General features: G+C 39.9%; 1 protein-coding gene across 1 annotated transcript; it reads left to right on the top strand.

Moving 5' to 3' along the window:
• Window positions 1-665: 665 nt before the first annotated feature.
• On the top strand, window positions 666-23182 carry slc6a11a (solute carrier family 6 member 11a). Its single transcript, XM_035778216.2, has 14 exons — window positions 666-915; window positions 2653-2787; window positions 3617-3757; window positions 8021-8111; window positions 8354-8486; window positions 8731-8865; window positions 9330-9433; window positions 9944-10068; window positions 10807-10919; window positions 11036-11173; window positions 12360-12462; window positions 19193-19293; window positions 19452-19622; window positions 19900-23182. The coding sequence occupies exons 1-14, from the start codon at window positions 729-731 to the stop codon at window positions 20020-20022; spliced, it is 1800 nt and encodes a 599-aa protein (XP_035634109.1). The 5' UTR covers window positions 666-728; the 3' UTR covers window positions 20023-23182.
• Window positions 23183-24309: the final 1127 nt, after the last annotated feature.

Here is a 24309-nt window from a genome sequence, read left to right as displayed (position 1 = left end):
ACATACAGAGGCGGACTTAGTTCTATGTTTTTCCAGTTTCTAATGTAACTGATTCTGAATGCAAATCTGATGATTAAACAGTTTTATAGGGCGTATACACTGTGTAATTGCCTAAAATGAAACACTTATATATAATAGGTATTTTTTAATTGTGGGATAATAATAATCATAGCAGTTCATTTACAAGGGGAAAGGGCCCGTATGAGGGTCCTCATCTGTTGAAATGTGTTAAATGGATCTGTGAGATCCATGTAAAGGTTGGGCCCCCCAGATAGAATATGAAGACTTCAAGAAATTAGCTTTAAAACAGCAACATTTTCTCTCAGCCTCATGGCAAAATGTGTAGAATAGCATGAGATTAGCTTTAAAACTGCAAATTCTTCTCTTTGCCCAATGGCAAAAATAAATACCCCCCCCACCACAAAAAAAGTACTTGTCATTCTGTGTCGCTCTGCTGAAACATCAATCTCTTCCATTCCTGCTAAAAGAATCACAGTCCTGCAGGCATTATTTTGGACCGTGTCAAATGACAAGTTAGTCACACTAAAGGTGCAGCTCTCATTCAACTATCTCGTCCACATGTCTTTGGGTCCCCCCTCGGGCAGAAGCAGCTGGCATCTTGACAGTGCTGTTATCCATAAAAGCTCCAGCAGCAGCAGACAATTGCACCAACCATTGACTCCACCAGCAGAACTTGCCTCCCGAACCCTTTCTCTCTCACTCGCAGGATGGCTGCTTCTCTCTCTGCAGGCAAGCATGAGACTCTCCCAGGGCCGGTGCAGGACACCCAACAAAGTGTGAAGGAGCGCGGCCAGTGGAATAGCAAAATGGAGTTTATTCTAACTGTGGCTGGTGCTATTATTGGACTTGGAAATATATGGAGATTTCCCTATCTTTGTTACAAGAACGGTGGGGGTGAGTCAACAAAGTCTTATTGGTTAACATACAAATCATTCAAACCCAGACAGAAAATATTTACACAAGAAGCAATCTAATATCACACAGTCACACAGTCAACAGTGGCTTGTTGGTTAAACATGTGCATACATTTCTACGTACTTTTAGTGGGGTCGGTGGGGGGTAAGGAGGTCAGTCCCTTGAAAAATGTCCTTTAGAACTTCCAAAATCTTCTTTAGAACTTCCAAAAGACTTAACATATTTATGGGTCAGTTTAGTGAAAATAAGAAATAGGTGTGTGAGGTATGTTGCAGCTGATCTCGTCTTTCATAACAGCTATTCTTACATTGAACCAGTCTGCTAGCTCAAGATTTGGTTATGGCTCATGAAAATACTGTAAATATAGTCATCAGTTCTGTCCTTGTTTTTTTATTTACCAGTTACAGTTGTATACTTTGTGACTCACAGGCAAGTCCTAAATGTATCGTCGTGTTGTACCTAAATATCTTTCAGTGTCACATCAGAGAACATGAAAATTAACCCCAAAAATATTTGATGTTATTTTATATTTCTCCCTGTGGGGGTGTGGTATATGGTCAATATATCACAGCTAAGGGCTGTTCTAAGGCACAACCCAAACCACAAACCACCAAGGTGCCTTATTGCTATTAGAAACTGGTTACCAATGTAATTAGAACAGTAAAAATAAATGTTTTTTTCAAACCCGTGGTATACGGTCTGATATACCACGGCTGTTAGCCAATCAGCATTCAGGTTTCAAAACACCCAGTTTATAATACAGTTTATAATACAGTGTATTCTACAGGCTTAACTTGTGTGTCATTATTATACAATAGATACTAGAAAATATAATGTTGTATAACACATATATCATTCCTAATAACATTACATCCAAGTTTTTTATAAAAAGTTTGGTTGTGAGAGCATAATTATAATAATATGATGATGCAATTATCATATCCTATTCCACATTCTCCTATTCTTGTTTACAAATGTGTTGATGATTTGTTCCCTGGTCAGATTTTATATCAGGCAAAAAGAGGAAAGAGGAGGATTGTTTTTTTTGTTTAGCTGATATAAAGCTCGTTGAAATGACACAAAAAAAACATATCTGCATCCAAATACTTGAGTGAAACCCCCTGAGAACTGTGTGAACCCAGATGACCCTATGGTCATAGTGCTGGTTTATCATTCCCATCACTATGTGATAACTAAGTACACATTCATTCACCTTGCATGGTCACAATTGAACATAATATTGATGATTGTTGAATGATACAGAGGATTTATTTATCCATCATTTTCCACACGGCACTTTCAGTAGTTTTCTTGGTTTGCTTGGTGTCTCTCAGATGGAGGGAGTTAGTTGACACTAGACTTAGATATCAGTGGCGTGACCTGTTCAGTATTGACGGAGGTTGAGCCCGTCTGAGAGGACATCTGTCGCAGGCAACGGGAATGTGATTACTAAAACCGCGTATATTCCGAGAGCCACATTGAGGGTGTGATCCACGAGAGCCAGATCAAAATGGGATTGTTCAGATGTGTAATGGTGAAAGATACAGAGAACTATGTATGCTTTCAGTGTCAACTAATCTCAGCACCCAGAACCAAGTCAGCTATATTAAGGCTGTCACAAAAGATTTGTGTCAACTAAAGCTTAACGTTTGAAAGTAGATTAACATTTGGCATTGTATGGAGGCCTAATATATATGACTCCTTCCTGTACTATAGGGGCGTTCTTCATCCCGTACATCCTGTACCTGGTGACCTGTGGCATCCCTCTGTTCATCCTGGAAACGGCTCTGGGCCAGTACACTAGCCAGGGTGGCATCACCTGCTGGAGAAAGATCTGCCCGGTGTTTGAAGGTGAGTTTCTCTGTCCAGTCCTGTACACTTAAGTTAAAAGTTACTTTTTCAAATGCCTTTGCCGCAGCACAGGTAAGTTACATTGTTATCATTGTGACAAACACAGGTAGGATGAGCCTTTATTATCTGCTTCACAGATAACGTCATAATGTAGATGTGCGTAGCATGGTCTTGTTACATCACAGTGAAGTTAAAAGATGATGCTACATCTATGTATAGTTGAAATGTTATTTAAGTTAAATAAGGCACACAGCAATGAAGAGTAGAGTGAGACTTACAGTGGAATGAGTAGGCTCTATGATAGGGTGTGCGTTCGTTATTTGCGGTGAGACACAAAGCAAAAAATTAAGATGTCTGTACAGTTATATAGGGCCTCTCCCATTCTGAGAATATGTTTAAAACACTAACTCATATATCTAACTCATATTACAACAGTGTCCCTTTCTGAAGACCCAGTCTGCATTACATTTTCATTAAAAATGTTGAATTAAAAATAATATATGCCATTTAGCAGACACTTGGAATTGAACCAATGACCCTGGCATTGCTCGAGCCACACTATTACCAACTGAGTCCGAGTCACAGCTGAACAAAGCACACTAACTTTCAAGGAATAAAAAAAGTTATTTCCAAAAATGCAAATCAAACAGCATTGAGAAATGATACTTGTAACACAAATTGACTTGGATTTTAGACATATTTTCAGAATGAATGGGCCCCTGTAGTAAATCTGACTCATGGGGAATCAAATACAACCAAGGTAAATTGGAAAATCATGTTAGGTTGTTGATTTTTATCAGCATGTTGATATGTTTCTTGTCTTCATCAGGAATGGGCTATGCCGCCCAAGTGATTACTATATATGGATGTATGACCTACATTGTGATTCTGGCGTGGGCTTTCCTCTACCTGTTCTCATCCTTCACTGTTGACCTGCCATGGGCCAACTGCAACAATGCCTGGAACACAGGTATTTACAGTACTGGTGACTCTACTGAAACTTGGTGCAGAGGCGGACTGCTATGTTTCATAGGTTTCGATTGAAACGGGACCCAGCTGCCCACTGACTGACTGATAAAATAATTTAAAAAACATTATATGGTCTACATATTACAAAATATATTGAAATTAAAAACATATATGAAATAAATATTTTCAGTTGTGGGATAATAATAATTGTTGCAGGTAATGTCCGTGAGAAAATGTCCCTTTTCGGGGAAATCATTCGATAATCATTGCAGAAGCATCTAACTTCGTAGCTTAATTGTAAAACACAGAGTGCTGCAAACAAGTAACATCCATCACAAAAGTTCAACCAGTCCTAACCACCCACAATTCTAAACTGCTTGCAGGCACAATAGTTCAGTGGAGATCATGAACAGTCAGTGTGTTCAGGTGAACACCTTCTGACAGTTGAAGAGAAGACAGACAAAACAGTGAGAATAGTGGGGGAGGGGTGCTTTCTGCTGTAGGCTGTCTTCTTCCTCTCACTACCACACCCCCTCCCACAACGTTTGTACCTTGTCATCGGACCTCTTTGCTCAGATTGAATTAAGTACATTCAAATGTACTCTGGGCGATCCACCAATTCGGTGCTTTTTGAGAAGTGTAACTTGGTCCAAAAAACTTTTGATTTTCCCAAATTTTGACATTCTGTCATAAAGAGCTCATGTTCAACTTCATAAACCTCGCATCTCAAGAGGTTACATACAAAAACAAATGTTTATAGTACATTCATATTAAGTGCCAAATAAATGAGCAGGGTTAATGATTTAATCTTAAATCAGTCATAAATCCCCTTGTGACAGGGAGAATGGAAGCTTGTGTGCTACAGGGAGTGGCATTTTATCGATGTTTTTTTAAAACATTTCTAGCCTGTCTATCTATGGGTAACCTAACATAGCAGCTGTAAAAGAAATGCCTGAAACTAAATCCCCTACATACTGGTCTTGACAAGAAGAAAAACAACTGTTGGGGGAGGTTCACTTCTGCACTGTTCAACTAAACCAGCAAATTTGATGGAGGAGTTAAGATGGAGTGTTGCCTTGTTATTCTCCAAAAGTTCTTCTTAATGTACACAGGCACTCTTTCCATTTCCCCTGAAAACCGGAACATCCAGTTGTTGTGGACTCAGTAGAGGCTAATCTATGGGCAACAGGGTTGACACGTTGTGCTCAGTTTTCCACCACTAAACACTAGAAAATTGCCAAAAAGAGTAGAACCAGCTCACCTGCTTTTACGCTATGATCTGACTATTAGATGTTGAATGTTACTTTTGAAAAAAATATTTTGAAAAGAGTAGTTTCACAATATTAAATTGAGAAATCAGTTAATGTAATGGGGTTGACCTTAAAATGAGGGACAGATGCAAATTAATCACTAATCACATTAAATAAATAATAATCTTCATAAATGACTTTGTAAACACAACAAAGTAACTAGAGTATTGCAATGATGGTGAAAACTTGGAGAAATGTTGGGGTTAAAACTTCTTATGGCTGCAGGGGCAATATTGAGTAGCTTGGATGAAAGGTGCCCAGAGGTGCCCAGAGTAAACTGCCTGCTCCTCAGGCTCAGTTGCTATATGCATATTATTATTAGTGTTGGATAGAAAACACTCTGATGTTTCTAAAACTGTTTGAATTATGTCTGTGAGTATAACAGAACTCATATGGCAGGCAAAAACCTGAGAAGAAATCCAAATAGGAAGTGAGAAATCTGAGGTTGGTATATTTTCAACCCATGCCCAATTGAAATCAGAATTGGGATATGAATGAAGTTGCACTTCCTAGGGCTTCCACTAGATGTCAACTGTCTTTATAAACTTGAATGAGGCTTCTGCTGTGTTGTGGGACTGAATAAGAACTGAATGAGTCAGCTTACTGGCAGAGAGCCATTTCCTGGTCACGTGCATTCCACATGATATCGACTTGCGTTCCGTTGCTTCTGTAGACACAAAGGAATTATCCGGTTGGAACTTTATTGAAGATTTAAGATAAAAACATCCTAATGATTGATTTTATACTTAGTTTGAAATGTTTCTTCGACCTGTAATATAACTTTTTGAAGTTTTTGTCCGAAGTTTTTGTCCAAACGCCCAAGCGTTTGGATATGTGTACCTAACGCTAACAAAAGAAGCTACTTGGACATAAATAACGGACATTATCGAACAAATCAAGCATTTATTGTGGAACTGCGATTCCTGGGAGTGCGTTCTGATGAAGATCATCAAAGGTAAGGGAATATTTATCATGTAATTTCTGATTTCTGTTGATTCCAACATGGCGGCTAATTTGATTAATTCTCTGAGCGCCGTCTCAGATTATTGCATGGTTTGCTTTTTCCGTAAAGTTCTTTTGAAATCTGACACAGCGGTTGCATTAAGAAGAGGTATATCTATAATTACATGTGTATAACTTGTATTATCATCTACATTAATCATGAGTATTTCTGTTGAATCGATGTGGCTAATCACTGGATGTTTTTGGAACTAGTGAATGTAACGCTCCAATGTAAACTCCGATTTTTCTATATAAATATGAACTTTATCAAACAGAACATACATGTATTGTGTAACATGAAGTCCTATGAATGTCATCTGATGAAGATCATCAAAGGTTAATGATTAATTGTATCTCTATTTGTGCTTTTTGTGACTCCTCTCTTTGGCTGGAAAAATGGCTGTGTTTTTCTGTGGCTTGGTGGTGACCTAACATAATCGTTTGTGGTGCTTTCGTAAAGCCTATTTGAAATCGGACACTGTGGTGGGATTAACTTCTTATGGCTGGGGGGCAGTATTGAGTATCTTGGATTAATAACTTGCCCAAACTAAAAGGCGTGCTCCTCAGTCTCAGTTGCAAATATATGCATATTATTATTAGTATTGGATAGAAAACACTCTAAAGTTTCCAAAACTGTCAAAATATTGTCTGTGAGTATGACAGAACTGATATTGCAGGCAAAACCCTGAGGAAAATCAAACCAGGAAGTGGCTTCTATTTTGAAAACTCCCTGTTCCATAGCCTGCCTTTGCTCCATTTAAAGGGATATCAACCAGATGCCCTTTCCTATCGCTTCCTCAAGGTGTCAACAGTCTTTAGACATAGTTTCAGGCTATTATTTTGAAAAATTAGCGAGAAAGATAGCAACGCGTCATTGTATGCGTAACAGAGTTTGGGCAGCCATTGCCTTTCCCTCTCCGACTGAAAAAGACAGTTGTGGTTGATATATTATCGATTATATATTTTTAAAACAACCTGAGGATTGATTATAAAAAACGTTTGACACATTTCTGTGGACATTATGGATACTATTTGGAATTTGTCTGCGTTGTCATGACCACTCTTTCCTGTGGATTTCTGAACATTACGCGCCAAACAAACAGAGGTATTTTGGATATAAAAATAATCTTTATGGAACAAAAGGAACATTTATCGTGTAACTGGGAGTCTCGTGAGTGAAAATATCCGAAGATCATCAAAGGTAAACGATTAATTTTATTGCTTTTCTGATTTTCGTGATCAAGCTACTTGATGCTAGGTGTACATAATGTGATAAACTTACACAAACGCTTGGATTGCTTTCGCTGTAAAGCCTATTTTCAAAATCTGACACGACAGGTGGATTAACAAAAGGCTAAACTGTGTTTTGCTATATTGCACTTGTGATTTCATGAATATAAATATTTTTAGTAATATTATTTGAATGTGGTGCTATGCAATTCAGCGGTTGTTGATGACAATTATCCCAATAACGGGATGGCAGCCATAAGAAGTTAACAAAAAGATTACCTTTAAAATGGTATAATATACATGTATGTTTGAGGAATTTTAATTATGAGATTTCTGTTGTTTTGAAATTGGCGCCCTGCACTTTCACTGGCTGTTGTCATATCATCCCGTTAACGGGATTGCGGCCCTAAAGAAGTGGGTTAAAATCTTCCTAGAAGTCACAGAGGGTGAAATGTGACACTTTTAATTCTCCATGTGGTCTATATTAAAATGCAATATTGGTGCACTCTTCTCGTGGAAAGACCCACTCTCTTTTTAAAAAAGTAAACAGACTTTAAAACTGTCCTATTTAAAACAGGTTTGATACTTCTGCCCCATAGCGTTTAGCATACACAAGTCGCTTTTGAGTCAATCACGTTAAGAGGATCTGGATATTAGCTAGCATATCCACTTAAAGCTGTCAAGTTTATAACATGTTACAACTAGACTTCAATCTATTTCAGATGCTTGTGTGACATTTGGCACCAAGAATGCCAGCAGCAATTGGACTGGTTCTCTCCTGAATTCGTCATCTTCCGTTGTGGAGTTTTGGCAGTAAGTCTATAATTAATGCTGTGTTTTTTCACCACTGCATCTTTCATGATTAGATGCTTGACTACTTACATGAGAAATGAATAAGGTACCATAGTTTTTTTTTATTAAAGAGAGTTGTATCATAATGTTTAAATTATTGTTATAAGGATACAATAAACTACAATAGGCTGCAACACATTTACATACAATACATTTTGTTTGGGGATCAAATGTATTGCAGTGTCAACCATTTCTCCTTACAGGCGGCGAGTGCTGCGGATATCAGATGGGATTGAGTCCTTGGGAAGTATTAGATGGGAGCTGGCTCTGTGTCTTCTACTGTCATGGATTGTCTGTTACTTCTGTATCTGGAAAGGAGTGAAGTCTACTGGGAAGGTGAGGGTTGTAAGATATTGTAGTCAGATAGTAGTTTCATAATTATGCATCATTCCAATCTCAATCCAATTTAAAATCAGAGGTAAAAAGCAAAAACAAAAAAACAGAAAACCCCCCCAGTTATTTTCTGTAGCTGTAAAGTTACTTGATGAGACAATGGGTCCGTCGTTAGTGTGGTAATACCGGTATGTGTGGCTATGTTGTGTTTTCTGTATTGTACTAACCCTGTACTACTAATTCATAGGCAGCGTACGTCACGGCTACCTTCCCCTATGTCATGCTCGTGGTGTTATTTGTCAGAGGAGTGACCCTTCCAGGAGCTGAAGATGGCATCTTCTACTACTTGTATCCCAATACAACACGGCTAGCTGATCCACAGGTATTATCTGTAGTATAATCTGTAGTATAAATCTATGGGCCAGTTTCCCAGACAGATTAAGCCTAATCTTGGACTAAAAAGATCATAGGAACAGGAGCCTACTGTATCTCCTGTCACATGAGGCAGCTTGATGTACGAGTAGACCCTCTAAACAGGATGTTAGTCTATCACAGGGCCTTAGCCCCAATCTATCTCCTCAAAGCTGAGTAGCAAGCAGAAAAACATCAAGTCCCATTTGTACACAGCCAGGGATTGAACTCCCAACCTTTCAATCTTAGGGAGGACTATCTAACCACAAGGCCATTGAGTCTTAGTCCAGGAGTATGCTTGATCAGTGTCCAAGAAACCAGCCCTCTAAGTCTTTCTCTATTCTCACCACATCTTACTGGTATACATTTTCGTTGTGACATGTTCAGTTTATAACTTTAGTTTAAGTCTTCTTTGTCTGTTTGTTCATCAATAAGGTTTGGATGGATGCAGGAACGCAGATATTCTATTCTTACGCCATAGGCCTGGGCTACCTGACTTCTCTTGGAAGCTACAACAAATACAACAACAACTGTTACAAGTGAGTTTTCAACTAGGCTGTGGGTTTAATAAAACATGTGGCACGTTGAAGATCTCGCATCGTTGGCTTATTTAGCAGTGCCATGAGGATCTATAGCCACGAGATTTCTCCAGCCAGTCTGGAGACAGTAAAAAGGCACATCTGGGTAGGTGAGGTTCTGGCTGGAGGAGTAGAACACTTAGATAAGAAAAGCTGCACAATCTCATGGCTCTGATGCATTCATTCTAGTCACTGAATAATGTTTTCGACAGCAAGCTGCGTACATCAGGGTTTCATCTGGTAAACACTGCAGGTCAAGATCTCTTCAGAGCATATAATAAAAGTTGTCTCCATCAAATACAGTACGCCAGGAGGATTCATGGCACAACATGTCATGTCACAACACTACCTCAATTGCCATGAATGTTAATCACCTGTATTTACATCTAATTAGACCCTTGCCAATGACAACACTGCATGTTAAAGAGGGTGGACTATATCATGTGTTGAAAACGGTTTCGTGCCTTGCAGAGACTCCTTCTACCTGTGCTTGTTGAACAGTGGGACCAGCTTCGTGTCTGGTTTTGCCATCTTCTCCATACTGGGTCATATGGCTCGAGAACAGGGTGTGGACATCTCTGTGGTTGCTGAGTCAGGTGAGGCTCTAAAGGACATTCATCTACAAGGGTGTGACTCCTTATTGTTCTCCTGATCAACCCAAATACTGTCTGACAACATAACTGCACACTTTCCTCATCTGAACGGAATTTTTGTCTACCTCCTCTGGTAAGAGCACTGGCTGTGTCCGAAGTACTGTACATCTTGCCTACTACTTACTAAAACAACATACTGTGTACTAATCGTACTGCATACTATTTAGAACATACTGTTTAGTAAAAACGAATGCAGTAAACAACAAATATCAACATACTAGGCTCATCCTACTGAGAATGTTGCATTTAATGCTCAATTACGTTGATTCCTGACATTCCTTTCATTTTGGTACAGCGCGTCCACTCAGCTGATTGTCAGCTCTTGTCAAACACACGTAGGTCTCAAACGATGATTCTCTTCCTCAATAGTGTGCAGCAAATTCTACAAGATGAAAAGCCAAAATGAGTATGACATCCTGCCATTGAAAGCATACTTTTTTGAAAAACGTCACATATATGAAAAGTTATATTTTTGCATTCCCAAAATGCCTACTATTTAGAACAAAAGTACGGGTATTTGGACACAGCCCCTGTCTCACCTCATGGAATCTTAATCTTTTTTTATTTTTTATTATTTTTTACATACTATTACATATAACTGAATGTTTCGTTTAATTAATTCAATCAAATTATGTTTGGGTACATATATTCTACAACGTTTTCTTTGTTGCCCTGCTGCAGGTCCTGGCCTGGTGTTTATAGTGTACCCCCAGGCAGTGTCCCTGCTCCCCTGCCCTCAGTTCTGGGCTATCTGTTTCTTCTCCATGATCATCCTATTGGGAGTGGACAGCCAGGTTAGAGCTCACCACGCCCTCCACCAACACCTCCACCTGGGTCTCTTGTCCCTGCTGTTCTTTCCTCTACTTTCCTCTCCCATGTACAGTACATTGCCCTCTCTCATGTTCCCCAGTTTGTCGGCCTTGAGAGCCTAATGACCTCAGTAACGGACGTCTACCCAAACCTCATCAGAAAAGGCTACCGGAGGGAGATGCTGCTGCTGCTCATCTGCTGCTGCTGCTATCTGGTCGGACTCATCATGGTCACAGAGGTGAGAAGTCACAGACGCAGGTCTCCAATACACACCAGCTCGAAGACTGTTGTTGTTGTTGTTGTGTGACTACAGAGGTGGTTCTCTGATATCTGAACATATAATATCAGGAACATAAATTGAAGCACCTTAGTGAGGTAAGTTAAATAACTTCAAAATAATGGCAATAAAAGGGTGGATCTGGATAGCACTTTTTTATCCAAGTCCTTGATGGTTGTGTATTACAATAACTATAATGGACAAAAATATAAATGCAAAATGCAACAATTTCAAGGATTTTACTGAGTTACAGTTTATATAAGGAAATCAATAAATTGAAATTAATTCATTAGGCCCTAAAGTATGGCTTTCACAAGACTGGGCCGGGGTGCAGCCATGGGTTGGTCAGGGAGGGCATGGGCCCACCCAATGGGGAGCCAGGCCCAGCCAATCACAATGAGTTTCTCCCCACAAAAGGGCTTTATTACAAACATAAATACTCCTCAGTTTCATCAGCTGTCCAGGTGGCTGGTCTCAGACGATACCGCAGGTGAAGAAGTCGTATGTGGACGTTACACGTGGTCTGCGGTTGTGACGCTGGTTGGACGTACTGTCAAATTCTCTAAAACGACATTGGATGCGGCTTATGGTAGAGAAATGAACATTCAATTCTCTGGCAACAGCTCTGGTGGACATTCCTGCAGACAGTATGCCAATTGCACGCTCCGTCAAAACTTGAGACAGCTGTGGCATTGTGTTGTGTGACAAAACTTCACATTTTAGAGTGTCCTTTTATTGTCCCCAGCACAAGGTGCACCTGCATAATGATCATACTGTTTAATTAGCTTCTTGATTTTCCACGCCTGTCACACCTTGGCAAAAGAGAAGTGCTCACTATCAGCGATGTAAACAAATTTGTGCACAAAATTTGAGAGAAATAAGCTTTTTGCGCAAATGGAAAATGTCTGGGATCTTTTATTTCAGCTCATGAAACATGGGACCAACACTTTAAATGTTGCTTTTATATATATATTTTTTATGATCAAATTAAACAGAATGCACCTGAGCTCAATTTAGATTATTTTCATACATTTTAGAATAAGGCTGTAACATTAAAAAAATGTCAATGGGTCTGAATACTTTCTGAACGCACTGTGATCTGTAAACATTGATTGTACTCTATATTGAAGCTTCCTTTTTTTCGCAGGGTGGCCTCTACATCATCCAGCTGTTTGACCATTATGTGTGCAGTGGTGCCACTCTGCTGCTCCTCTCCATATGCCAGTCACTCAGTATTGGATGGATATATGGTAAGAATAGAGAAATGACACTATGTAATCATGGGCAAACACATACATATGCAAATCTAGCTTCCTCGACAGATTTTCTCTCACTATAAAAAATAATTATAATTGAAAGTCCTGAAAGGGTCATGACTACGCACTGGGCACACACTGATTGAATCAAACGTTGTTTCAACGTCATTTGCATATTGTGACATGGAATCAACGTGGAAAATACATTGGATTTTTTTAAAGTCATCAACCAGTACTGTTTTCATCTCATTTCAACCAGTGTTGTAAACATTTAAAGTATGGTAAAATGTCAACTTAAATACATAGAAATAACCTAACTAACAGGTTCTTACATCAATCTAATTTCAACATAATCAACAGAACTATCTATATGTTGAAATTGCATAGAAAATTCCACGAAGAAACCAAAGTATTTTTCATCCGACATTCAATATACTGTACTGTATTGAATTCTCACAATTGAATATTGTGAGAATTCTGTGCAACTTCCAGCTTGTGTTTCCATGGAAAACTGAGGCTGTACCCACTTTAAGTTACAGTTTTAGACTGTAGCCAATAGGCTATTGTAGCTATTTGAGCATAATGTAGGTCTATCAGAGTGGCAAATCCTATAGCATTTTCACGTGAAATAGCTTTTGGTTTCTATGATATAGCCTACAGCAGCCTATGTGGTGCTCAAAACAGCCTACATTCCATCATGAGACCTTTAAAAACTGTTTTAGATTATGCAGGGCTTGACATCAATTCATGTTTTTTTTACTTGGTCTGTAACACCATGGGCCAAATAGGTGACTGTAAATAGGTGACTGTAAATAGGTGACTGTAATTATGTGACTGTAATTGTATTGTCTTGCTTGATGCAAGAAACCACTTAAAATTAAGAATGAATTATTATTGCCATACAGAGAACAAGACAATGTAGGCTACCCCTCTGCCTATTGGCTTATTTGCATAATCAATCAATCTCAAAATACAACATTGTCCCTTTAATACAAATAAACAAGCTTTTTTCTCCTGACTCACTTTTCAAAGACAGTTTGAAATGTACATGTGTTGTGATCTTGTAGGAAGAAGTCATTCCTGGGCTAATAACTCACGAACTAGCAAAGAGAACATCAACAAATGTGTGCGGCTGCTCGGCCATGGAAACCCATTTCATGAAGCTCCCGGCCAACAGTTCTCGTACTAACGTTGCTTCCAGAGGCAGTTATGGAACTCAGTAGTGAATATTACAACCGAGGACAGACTGTTTTTTACGTGGTACATGCTTCAGCACTCAGCGGTCCCATTCTGTGAGCTTGTGTGGCCTACCACATCGCGGCTGAGCCACTGTTGCTCCAAAATGTTTCCACTTCACAATAACATCACTTACAGTTGACCGTGGCAGCTCTAGCAGGGCAGAAATGTTGTGGACTGACTTGTGACCACCATTTTCGGCATGCAGCACGACACGTCTCCTTCGCATAGAGTTGATCAGGCTGTTGATTATGGCTTGTGGAATGTTGTCCCACTCCTCTTCAATGGCTGTGCGAAGTTGCTGGATATTGGAGAGAATTGGAACCCGCTGCCGTATAAGTCGATCCACAGCATCCCAAACATGCTCAATGGGTGACGTGTCTGGTGAGTATGCAGGCCATGGAAGAACTGGGAAATGTTCAGCTTCCAGGAATTGTGTACCAGTCCTTGCAAGATGGGGCCATGCATTGTCATGCTGAAAAATTAGATGAAGGCGACGGATAAATGGAAAAATAATGGGCCTCAGGATCTCATCACGGTATCTCTGGGCATTCAAATAGATTTTTTATAAAATTCAATTGTCTTTGTTGTCTGTAGCATATGCCTGCCCATACCATAACCCCACTGCTACCATGGGGCACGTCAGTACGAGAACTCGTTGACATCAGCTGACATCACACTGTCTACCATCTGCCTGGTACAGTTGAAACCGGGATTCATACGTGAATGCACACTTTTCCAGTGTGTCAGGGGCCATCGAAGGTGAGTATTTGCCCACTGTAGTCGGTCACGACGCCAAACTGCAGTCAGGTCAAGGCCCTGGTGAGGACGACGATTCCCTGAGACGGTTTCCGACAGTTTGTGCAGATATTCTTTGGTTGTGCAAACCCACAATTTCATCAGCTGTCCGTGTGGCTGGTAACAGCTCTGGTGGAAATCTGGCAACAGCTCTGGTGGAAATTCCTGCACTCAGCATGCCAAATGCACACTCCCCCAAAACTTGAGACAGCTGTGGCATTGTGTTGTTTAACAAAACTGCACATTTTAGATTGGCCTTTTATTGTCCCCAGCACCTGTGTAATGATCATGCTGTTTCTTGATATGCTACACATGTCAAGTGGATGGATTATCTTGGCAAAGGAGAAATTCTCACAAACAGGGATGTAAAAAAAAAGAAGAATTCAGCTCATGAAACATGGGACCAACACTTTGCGTATTTTCTTTTTCAGTGTATGTTGAATTTGAGATTTAACTAGACGTATTTTATTTGACCTCATTTCAATGTTGATAGTAAAATGGTTTGTTTGAATCAACGTCATTGTTTCAACGCCATGCAACATCGGGCCACCCAGGAGTGTGTGCTTAGCCCCTCCTGTACTCCCCGTTCACCCATGTGGTGGCTGGAGTCTTTGACAATTTTCAGGACCTTCCTCTGACAATGCCTGGTATAGAGGTCCTGGATGGCAGGAAGCTTGGCCCCAGTGATGTACTGTGCCATTCGCACTACCCTCTGTAGTGCCTTGCGGTTGGAGGCCGAGCAGTTGCCATACCAGGCAACGATGGTGCAGCTGTAGAACCTTTTGAGGATCTAAGGACCAAATCTTTTCAGTCTCCTGAGGCAGAATAGGCTTTGTCGTACCCGCTTCACGACTGTCGTGGTGTGCTCGGACCATGTTAGTTTGTTGGTGATGTGGACACCAAGGAACTTGAAGTTCTCAACCTGCCTAGTCAAGCTATTAGAATCCCTGACCAGCTCACAGCTAACTTTTTAAACTTCTCACTTTATTCTGAATGTTAACCAGTCTGGTTTAGATTTGGACATAGCACTCTTTCAAGTCTTTGCTGGTTTTACATGTTGTGTTAAATTGCCTAGATCATAAAATCATTGTGCTGCCTTATTTACAGACCTTTTCTAAAGCCGTCAAGCACTGTTGGCCATTCCCTACTCATTAAAAGACTGTCTGAAATGGGACTGGATCAGGAGTCTAGCAAATTCTTTAAGACTTATAATACAGACAGGGCACAATGTGTGCTTAACTGATGGTGTCAAGTCTAGTTTCCTCAATATTATCAAAGGTGTACCACAAGGATTGGTTTTGGGACTATCTATTAAATCCTGTAATATTGTATGCAGACGATATGGTTATGTATGCCATTGCACCAACTGTTGATCAAGCTATGTTAGAGCTGCAATCTTATTTTGTTACATTACAGAAAGGCCTTGTTGATTTAAAACGTGTACTTAATGCAGGAAAAATGAAATATACACTACGAGTCAAAAGTTTTAGATCACATACTCATTCAAGGGTTTTTCTTTATTTGTACTATTTTATGCATTGTAAAATAATAGTGAAGACATCAAAACTATGAAATAACACATGGAATCATGTAGTAAACTAAAGTGTTAAACAAATCAAAATATATTTTTTAGTTGAGATTCTTCAAATAGCCACTCTTTGCCTCGATGACAGCTTTGCACACTCTTGACATTCTCTCAACCTGCTTCACCTGGAATGCTTTTCCAACAGTCTTGAAGGAGTTCCCATGTATGCTGAGCACTTGTTGGCTGCTTTTCCTTCACTCTGCGGTCCGAATCTTCCCAAAATATTTCAATTTGGTTGAGGTCGGGGATTGTGGAGGCCAGGTCAACTAATGCAGCACTCCATCACTCTCCTTCTTGGTAAAATAGCCCTTAAACAGTCTGGAGGTTTGTTTGGTCATTGTCAAGTTGAAAAACAAATGATAGTCCCACTAAGCCCAAAACAGATGGGATGGCATATTGCTGCAGAATGCTGTGGTAGCCATGCTGGTTAAGTGTGCCATGAATTCTAAATGAATCACAGACAGCGTTACCAGCAAAGCACCTCCACACCTCCTCCATGCTTCACGGTGGCAAATACACAAATAATCTATGTAATCCGTTCACCCACACCGTGTCTCACAAGATACAGCGGTTGGAACCAAAAATCTCCAATTTGGACTCATTAGAGTAAAAAAGTACAAATTTCCACTGGTCTAATGTCCATCATTCAAATGTATTTATAAAGCCCTTCTTACATCAGCTGATGTCACAAAGTGCTGTACAGAAACTCAGCCAAAAACCCCAAACAGCAAGCAATGCCGGTGTAGAAGCACGTGTTTCTTAGCCCAAGCAAGTCTCTTATTATTGGTGTCCTTTAGTAGTGTCTTCTTTGCAGCAATTCACACAGTCTCCTCTAAACAGTTGATGTTGAGATGTGTTTGTTACCTGAACTCTGTGAAGCACTTATTTGGGCTGCAATTTCTGAGATTGGTAACTCTAATAAACGTATCCTTTGCAGCAGAGTTAACCCTGGGTCTTCCATTCCTGTGGCGGTCCTCATGAGAGCCAGTTCATCATCATAGCGCTTGATGGTTTCAAAGTTCTTAAAATGTCTTAACATTTTGTGACTCGGGGGCAGTATTTTCATTTTTGGAATATGCTAGAATATGCATATAATTGACAGCTTAGGATAGAAAACACTCTAAAGTTTCAAAACTTTACAAATATTTTCTGTGAATATAACAGAACTGATATTGCAGGCGAAAGATCGAGAAAAATCCAATCCGGAAGTGCCTCATGTTTTGAAAGGGCTGCGTTCCAATGCGTCCCTATTGAGCAGTGAATGGGCTATCAACCAGATTACTTTTATCCGTATTCCCCAAGGTGTCTACAGCATTGTGACGTAGTTTTACGCATTTATGTTGAAGAATACCCGTAAGCGGCTACATTGCGCAAGTGGTCACCTGATGCTCTCAGTGATTCTTGTGTAAAATACAGAGGTAGCCATTATTCCAATCGGTCCTACTGAAAATAGATATTTGAAAAACACCTTGAGGATTGATTATAAAAAACGTTTGCCATGTTTCTGTCGATATTATGGAGCTAATTTTGAATATTTTTCAGAGTTTTCGTGACTGCAATTTCCGGGCGATTTCTCAGCCAAACGTGAAGAACAAAAGAAGCTATTTCGCCTACAAAAATAATATTTTTGGAAAAAAGGAACATTTTGGCTGTAAAGCATATTTTGAAAATCTGAGATGACAGGGTGATTAACAAAAGGCTAAGCTGTGTCTCAATATATTTCACTTGTGATTTTTATGCATAGGAATATTCTCTTGGAATATTTATGCCCGTTGCTTTATGCTAATTAGTGTCAGTCGATAATTACGCTCCCTCATGCGGCATGGTGGACTGTTGTTTCGCTTTTCTTATTTGAGCTGTTCTTGCCTTAACATGGACTTGGTCTTTTACCAAATAGGGCTATCTTCTGTTTACCCCCCCTACCTTGTCACAACACAACTGATTGGCTCAAACGCATTAAGAAGGAAAGACATTCCACAAATGAACTTTTAACAAGGCAGACCTGTTAATTTAAATGCATTCCAGGTGGCTACCTCATGAAGCTGGTTGAGAGAATGCCAAGAGTGTGCAAAGCTGTCATCAAGGCAAAGGGTAGCTATTTGAAGAATCTCAGATATAAAATATATTTTGATTTGCTTGTTCTATAATTCACTCCAAAATGTCTCAGATGCACTACACATTTACGAATTGGAATCGTTCTCTCATCGAGTGGGTTCCCGCCGATAAATATCTGGGAATTTGGACTGATAAAGATCTAATGTTTAAAAAACATACAGAAGAGCTAGTTAAAAAGATACAATTTAAAGTGGGCTTCTGTCACGTCTACTCCCGCTCCTCCTCTCTGGTGCTCGTTGTCGCCTTTTTACTTATCATTACTCACACCTGCCACCATTGTTACGCGCACCTGCGCTTCATGAGACTCACCTGGACTCCATCACCTTCCTGATTACCTCCCCTATATCAGTCACTCCCTTTGGTTCATTACCCAGGCATTGCTGACTTGGTTTCATGTCTGTACACTTTTCGTGTTTCTTGTTTTGAACTAGTTTCCATTTATTATAAAATTTGCACTCCCTGTAGTTGCTTCCCGATTCTTAGCATACACGTTACAGAATAATGCCTCACCAAAGGAAAGCCTCAGCCGGCTCTGCGGGTTCACGTGCCTCGTGCCGGCTCTGCGGGTTCACGGGCCTCGTGCAGGCTGAGGCGACGCCGGCTCTGCAGGTTCTTGCGCCTCAGCCCGTACCTCATGCTCGTCAGGTTCCTCAGGGAGGAGGTACTGTCACGTCTACTCCCGCTCCTCCCTGGCGCTCATTGTCACCAGTTTACTCATAATTACACACACCTGTCACCATCGTTACGAGCACCTGTGCCTCATGAGACTCATCTGGACTCCATCACCTTCCTGATTACCTCGTCTATATCTATCACTCCCTTTGGTTATTTCCTCAGGCGTTGTTGTTTCTGTTTATATGTTTCACATCTGTACGCTACTCGTGTTTCTTGTTTTGTTCCATGTAACCTTTATTAAATACACTCCCTGTACTTGCTTCCCAATTCTTCGCGTACACGTTACATCCTGTAACATGTCTGTCTCTTTCAAAGGTGCTGAACGCTTCTGTGACAACATTGAGGATATGATTGGCTATAGGCCCTCCTCCCTGGTCAAGTATTGTTGGCTCTACATTACCCCTACTATCTGCACAGTGAGTTTAAACCCAGTCCATCATTATTTCATTAATTTGCTTAATGGATACAACTGAAATGATGCTTACAAAACCTTCTGCTGTCTATCAATGGCAAGGCATAATCAAAACAAACAATGAAACAACATATTTCTGCCATCTTCTTTTCTCTCTTCAAGGGAACCTTTGTATTTTCCCTGTTGAAGTACAGTCCTTTGAAGTTCAACAACACATATTTGTACCCGTGGTGGGCCTACTGGCTAGGCTGGTTCCTGGCTATGTCCTCCCTATCTCTCATCCCCATCACCATGGTCTACAAATTGTACTGGGGCAAAGGGACTTTCTGGCAGGTCAGTATGATGGGACGTTTTCCCTGGAACATTTAAAAGTGTGAATGATTGCATCAAATTCATATTCTTGTTGTTGCACTTTGTCATATTTACAAAGTTAACAATCTAGAACATTTAAATTAGAAAAGCTAAATAAAATTTATCTGATCGGAAAGGCTGGGACCTTTCATCTGGGTCTTTCATCTCTAGCATAGAGTTTATGCACTATTCTGAGATGTGTAAGAATACTTTTGTAGCACATTGATTATACTTACTTTGAGACCACTTTGCTCCCAAGCGCCTCCAAACAACCTGTCGGCCAGTAGATGACCTTCCTATGATGATGAAGGAGGAGATGGTAGGTCTCTATGCTCTGGACCATGTTACTGACGATGAGAAGACATACAGCAATAATCTATAGACTGACTGTTCTACTACTAGTTTTGGGGCTGGTTTCCCAGACACAGATTAAGCCTAGTGGGACTGAGACCATGATTTTTCGTCCAGGACAAGGCTTAATATGTGTCCGGGAAACCAGCCTTTTTTTGTTGTCTATTTTTGTAACTTAAAAAAATATATATATAGATACACACACACACACAGTGGCAAGAAAACGTATGTGATCCCTTTGGAAATACCTGGATTTCTGCATACATTGGTCATCAAATTTGATCTGATCTTCATCTAAGTTACAATAATAGACAAACATAGTGTGCTTAAACTAATAACACTCAAATTATTGTATTTTTTTGTCTATATTGAATGCATCATTTAAACATTCACAGTGTAGGTTGGAAAAAGTATGTGAACCCCTAGGCTAATAACTTCTCCAAAAGCTAAATGGAGTCAGGAGTCAGCTAACCTGGTGGCAGTGTAGCCTAGTGGTTTGAGTGTTTTATTAGTAACCGAAAGGTTGCAAGTTCGAATTCCTGAGCTGACAAGGTACAAATCTCCCGTTCTGCACCTGAACAAAGCAGTTAACCCACTGTTCCTGGGCCGTCATTGAAAATAAGAATTTGTTCTTAACTGTCTTGCCTAGTTAAATAAAGGTCAAATGAAAAAACCCTGGAGTCCAATCAAAGAGAGGAGATGAGATGTTGGTTAGAGCTGCCTTGCCCTATAAAAAAAAAACACACGTAATTTGAGTTTGCTATTCACAAGAATCATTGCCTGATGTGAACCATGCCTCGAACAAAAGAGATCTCAGTAGACCTAAGAATTGCTGACTTGCATAAAGCCTTGATGTGCAAGACAAATTGTATATAAATGGAGAAAGTTCGACACTGTTGCTACTCTCCCTAGGAGTGGCTGTCCTGCAAAAATGACTGCAAGAGCACAGTGTAGAATGTTCAATGAGGTTAAGAGAGTGTCAGCTAAAGACTTACAGAAATCTCTGGAACATGCTAACATCTCTGTTGATGAGTCTTTGATACGTAAAACACTAAACAAGAATGGTGTTCAGGGGAGGACACCACGGAAGAAGCCACTGCTGTCCAAAAAAAACATTGCTGTACATCTGAAGTTTGCAAAAGTGCACCTGGATGTTCCACAGTGCTACTTGCAAAATATTCTGTGGACAGATGAAACTACAGTTGCGTTGTTTGGAAGGAACACACAACACTATGTGTGGAGAAAAAAGCCACAGCACACCAACATCAAAACCTCATCCCAACTGTAAAGTATGGTGGAAGGAGCATCATGGTTTGGGGCTGCTTTGCTGCCTCAGGACCTGGACAGCTTCCTATCATCGACAGAAAAATAAATTCCCAAGTTTATCAAGACATTTTGCAGGAGAAAGTTAGGTTACCTGTCTGCCAATTTAAGCTCAACAGAAGTTGGGTGATGGAACAGGACAACGACCCAAAACACAGAAGTAAATCAACAACAGAAGGGCTTCAACAGAAGAAAATATGCATTCTAGAGTGGGGTCAGGACTCAACCCGATTGAGATACTGTGGCATGACCTCAAGAGAGCAGTTCACACCAGACATCCTAAGAATATTGCTCCACTGAAACAGTTTTGTAAAGAGGAATGGTCCAAAATTCCTCCTGACTTTTGTGCAGATCTGATCCACAACTACAGAAAACGTTTGGTTGAGGTTATTGCTGCCAAAGGAGGGTCAACCATTTATTAAATCCAAGGGTTCACATACTTTTTCCACCCTGCACTGTGAATGTTTACACGGTGTGTTCAATAAAGATATGAACATGTATAATTGTTTGTGTGTTATTAGTTTAAGCAGACTGTGTTTGTCTATTGTTGTTACCTAGATGAAGATCAGATGACATTTTATGACCAATTTATGTAGAAATCCAGGTATTTCCAAATGGTTCACATACTTTGTCTCGCCACTGTATATATATTAAGAGTTTTTGGGGGCTTTGTGTTTTATATAGTTCATGTAGATGCTCAGAGTTGTGCTTGAGTAATGTGGGGTATTAGGTTTCAACTGCAGTATGATGTATAGTGAGTGTAATATCATAGTTTGATTTAGCTTAATCAACTTAATATCTATAGCATAATGTGTGAAATCATAGAAACATATTTTTCTTAATTAAGATTGAAATGATTAGTGGGTTGAAGACCAATCATAAAATAGCTACACCTAGATCACCTTAACATTTTGGGCCGGTTTCCCACACACAGAGAAACTCCATTGAACTTGCTTTTTAGTCCAGGATTAGGCTTAATCTGTACATACACTCAGTATACAGTAGTTCATCAATCCAAGGCGTTGACGTGTATCTTTTATTTTGCCGGGTAAATTGACATGCAATCACCCCATTTGTAATGAACTATTCTTATTTGAACAAACAAAATGAACAACCTCAGGATCTAATTCTAAAGAATAATGTGATAAACCCCTGTGTGTAATTTGGTCACAAAAAGATAATGCATTGTAGTCTACTGTTTAACTTCAAATCCATTTCTGATGTCTGTATCATGTTGTATCTTGGTGAAGTGTTGGTCGTGCAATACAAATCTACCACAGCGGGGTTTTTTATGTATTTTTTGAAAGTCAACAAGTACACCTGGAACATTGTATATACAGGTAACTGCCAAAAGAAAGGAAACACTTGAGGGATAAATGGGGGGTACAAGGTCAATTGGAAGCAGTTGCTTTCACACAGGTGTGGTTCCTGAATTAATTAAGCAATTAAAATATCCTGTCATTTTACCATGGCTAGGAGCAAAGAGGGGTTTAAAGTGTGTTTGTGTGTCTCAGTCACCAGATCTCAACCCAATCGAACACTTATGGGAGATTCTGGACTGGTACCTGAGACAGCGTTTTCCACAACCATCAACAAAATACCAAATTATAGAATTTCTTGTGGAAGAATGGCGTTGCATCCCTCTAATAGATTTCGAGACACTTGTAGAATCTATGCTGATGCGAATTGATGTTGTGATGGTGGCTCATAGTGGCCCAATGCCCTATTAAGACACTTTATGTTGGTGTTTCCTTTATTTTAGCAGTTACCTATATCTCATTATATTAACTTATGTAGAAATGTTCTATTTTATCGAATACTGTTTTACAATATATTTTTGTTAACGTTTCTGTAATAAAATACTTTTAAACAGAACACTGATCCTTCTTACTCCTTATTTGTATTTATTTTATCTTTATTTAACTAGGCAAGTCAGTTAAGAACAAATTCTTATAAACAATGATGGCCTACGAAAAGGCCTCCTGCGGGGACGGATTCTAGGATTAAAAATACAAATACATTTAATTAAAATATAGGACAAAACACACATCACAACAAGAGAGACAACACAACACTACATAAAAAGAGACCTAAGACAACAACATAGTATCCAGGACAAGGCTTATTCTGTGTCCATGAAACCAGACCTTTTTTTTGTCAATTCTAGTTTATTTTTGTAACTTAAAGAGAGACCTAAGATAACAACCTAGCATGGACAACACATGACAACACAGTATGGTAGCAACACAATAGGACAACAACATGGTAGCGGCACAACATGGCCGCAGCACAAAACAGGGTACAAACATTATTGGGCACAGACAACAGCACAAAGGGCAAGAAGGTAGAGGCAACACATCACGCAAAGCAGCCCCAACTGTCAGCAAGAGTGTCTGGTGGGATGTAGGCCTATGTATCATATAGCCTACAATATGTGATACAGACCAGGGTTGGGGTCAATTCGAATTGAAGACTTTCAATTGAGGAAGGGATTTGAATTGAAAATGCCAAAATTGAAAAGAGTTTGACATAAATACACTACATGACCAAAAGTATGTGGACACCTGCTCGTCAAACATCTCATTCCAAAATCATGGGCATTAAATTGGAGTTGGTTCCCCCCTTTGCTGCTACAACAGCCTCCTCCACTATTCTGGGAAGGCTTTCAACTAGATGTTGGAACATTGCTGTGGGGACTTGCTTCCATTCAGCCACAAGAGTATTAGTGAGGACGGTCACTGATGTTGGGCGATTAGGCCTGGCTCGCAGTCGGCATTCCAATTCAAACCCATTAAACCCAACTCTGATCCAGACCTCTGCTTGAAGAGGACAAAGGGGAACGTTTCATAACACATCTGTTTGGTCTGGTGGACTTAACAAAAATGTGTTCGCTCAACTGATTAGAAGAAGATAGCTCTTTTCTGAGCTGAGTGAGTTTGGTGTAACAGTGATGCACCACTTTATCTCCCAGAGAACAGCGAAGGTCAGCGAAAAA

This window comes from Oncorhynchus keta, chromosome 10, assembly GCF_023373465.1.
Source record: "Oncorhynchus keta strain PuntledgeMale-10-30-2019 chromosome 10, Oket_V2, whole genome shotgun sequence".
Classification (NCBI taxonomy): Eukaryota; Metazoa; Chordata; class Actinopteri; order Salmoniformes; family Salmonidae; genus Oncorhynchus; species Oncorhynchus keta.
This window is presented reverse-complemented; position numbering and strand designations above follow the sequence as displayed.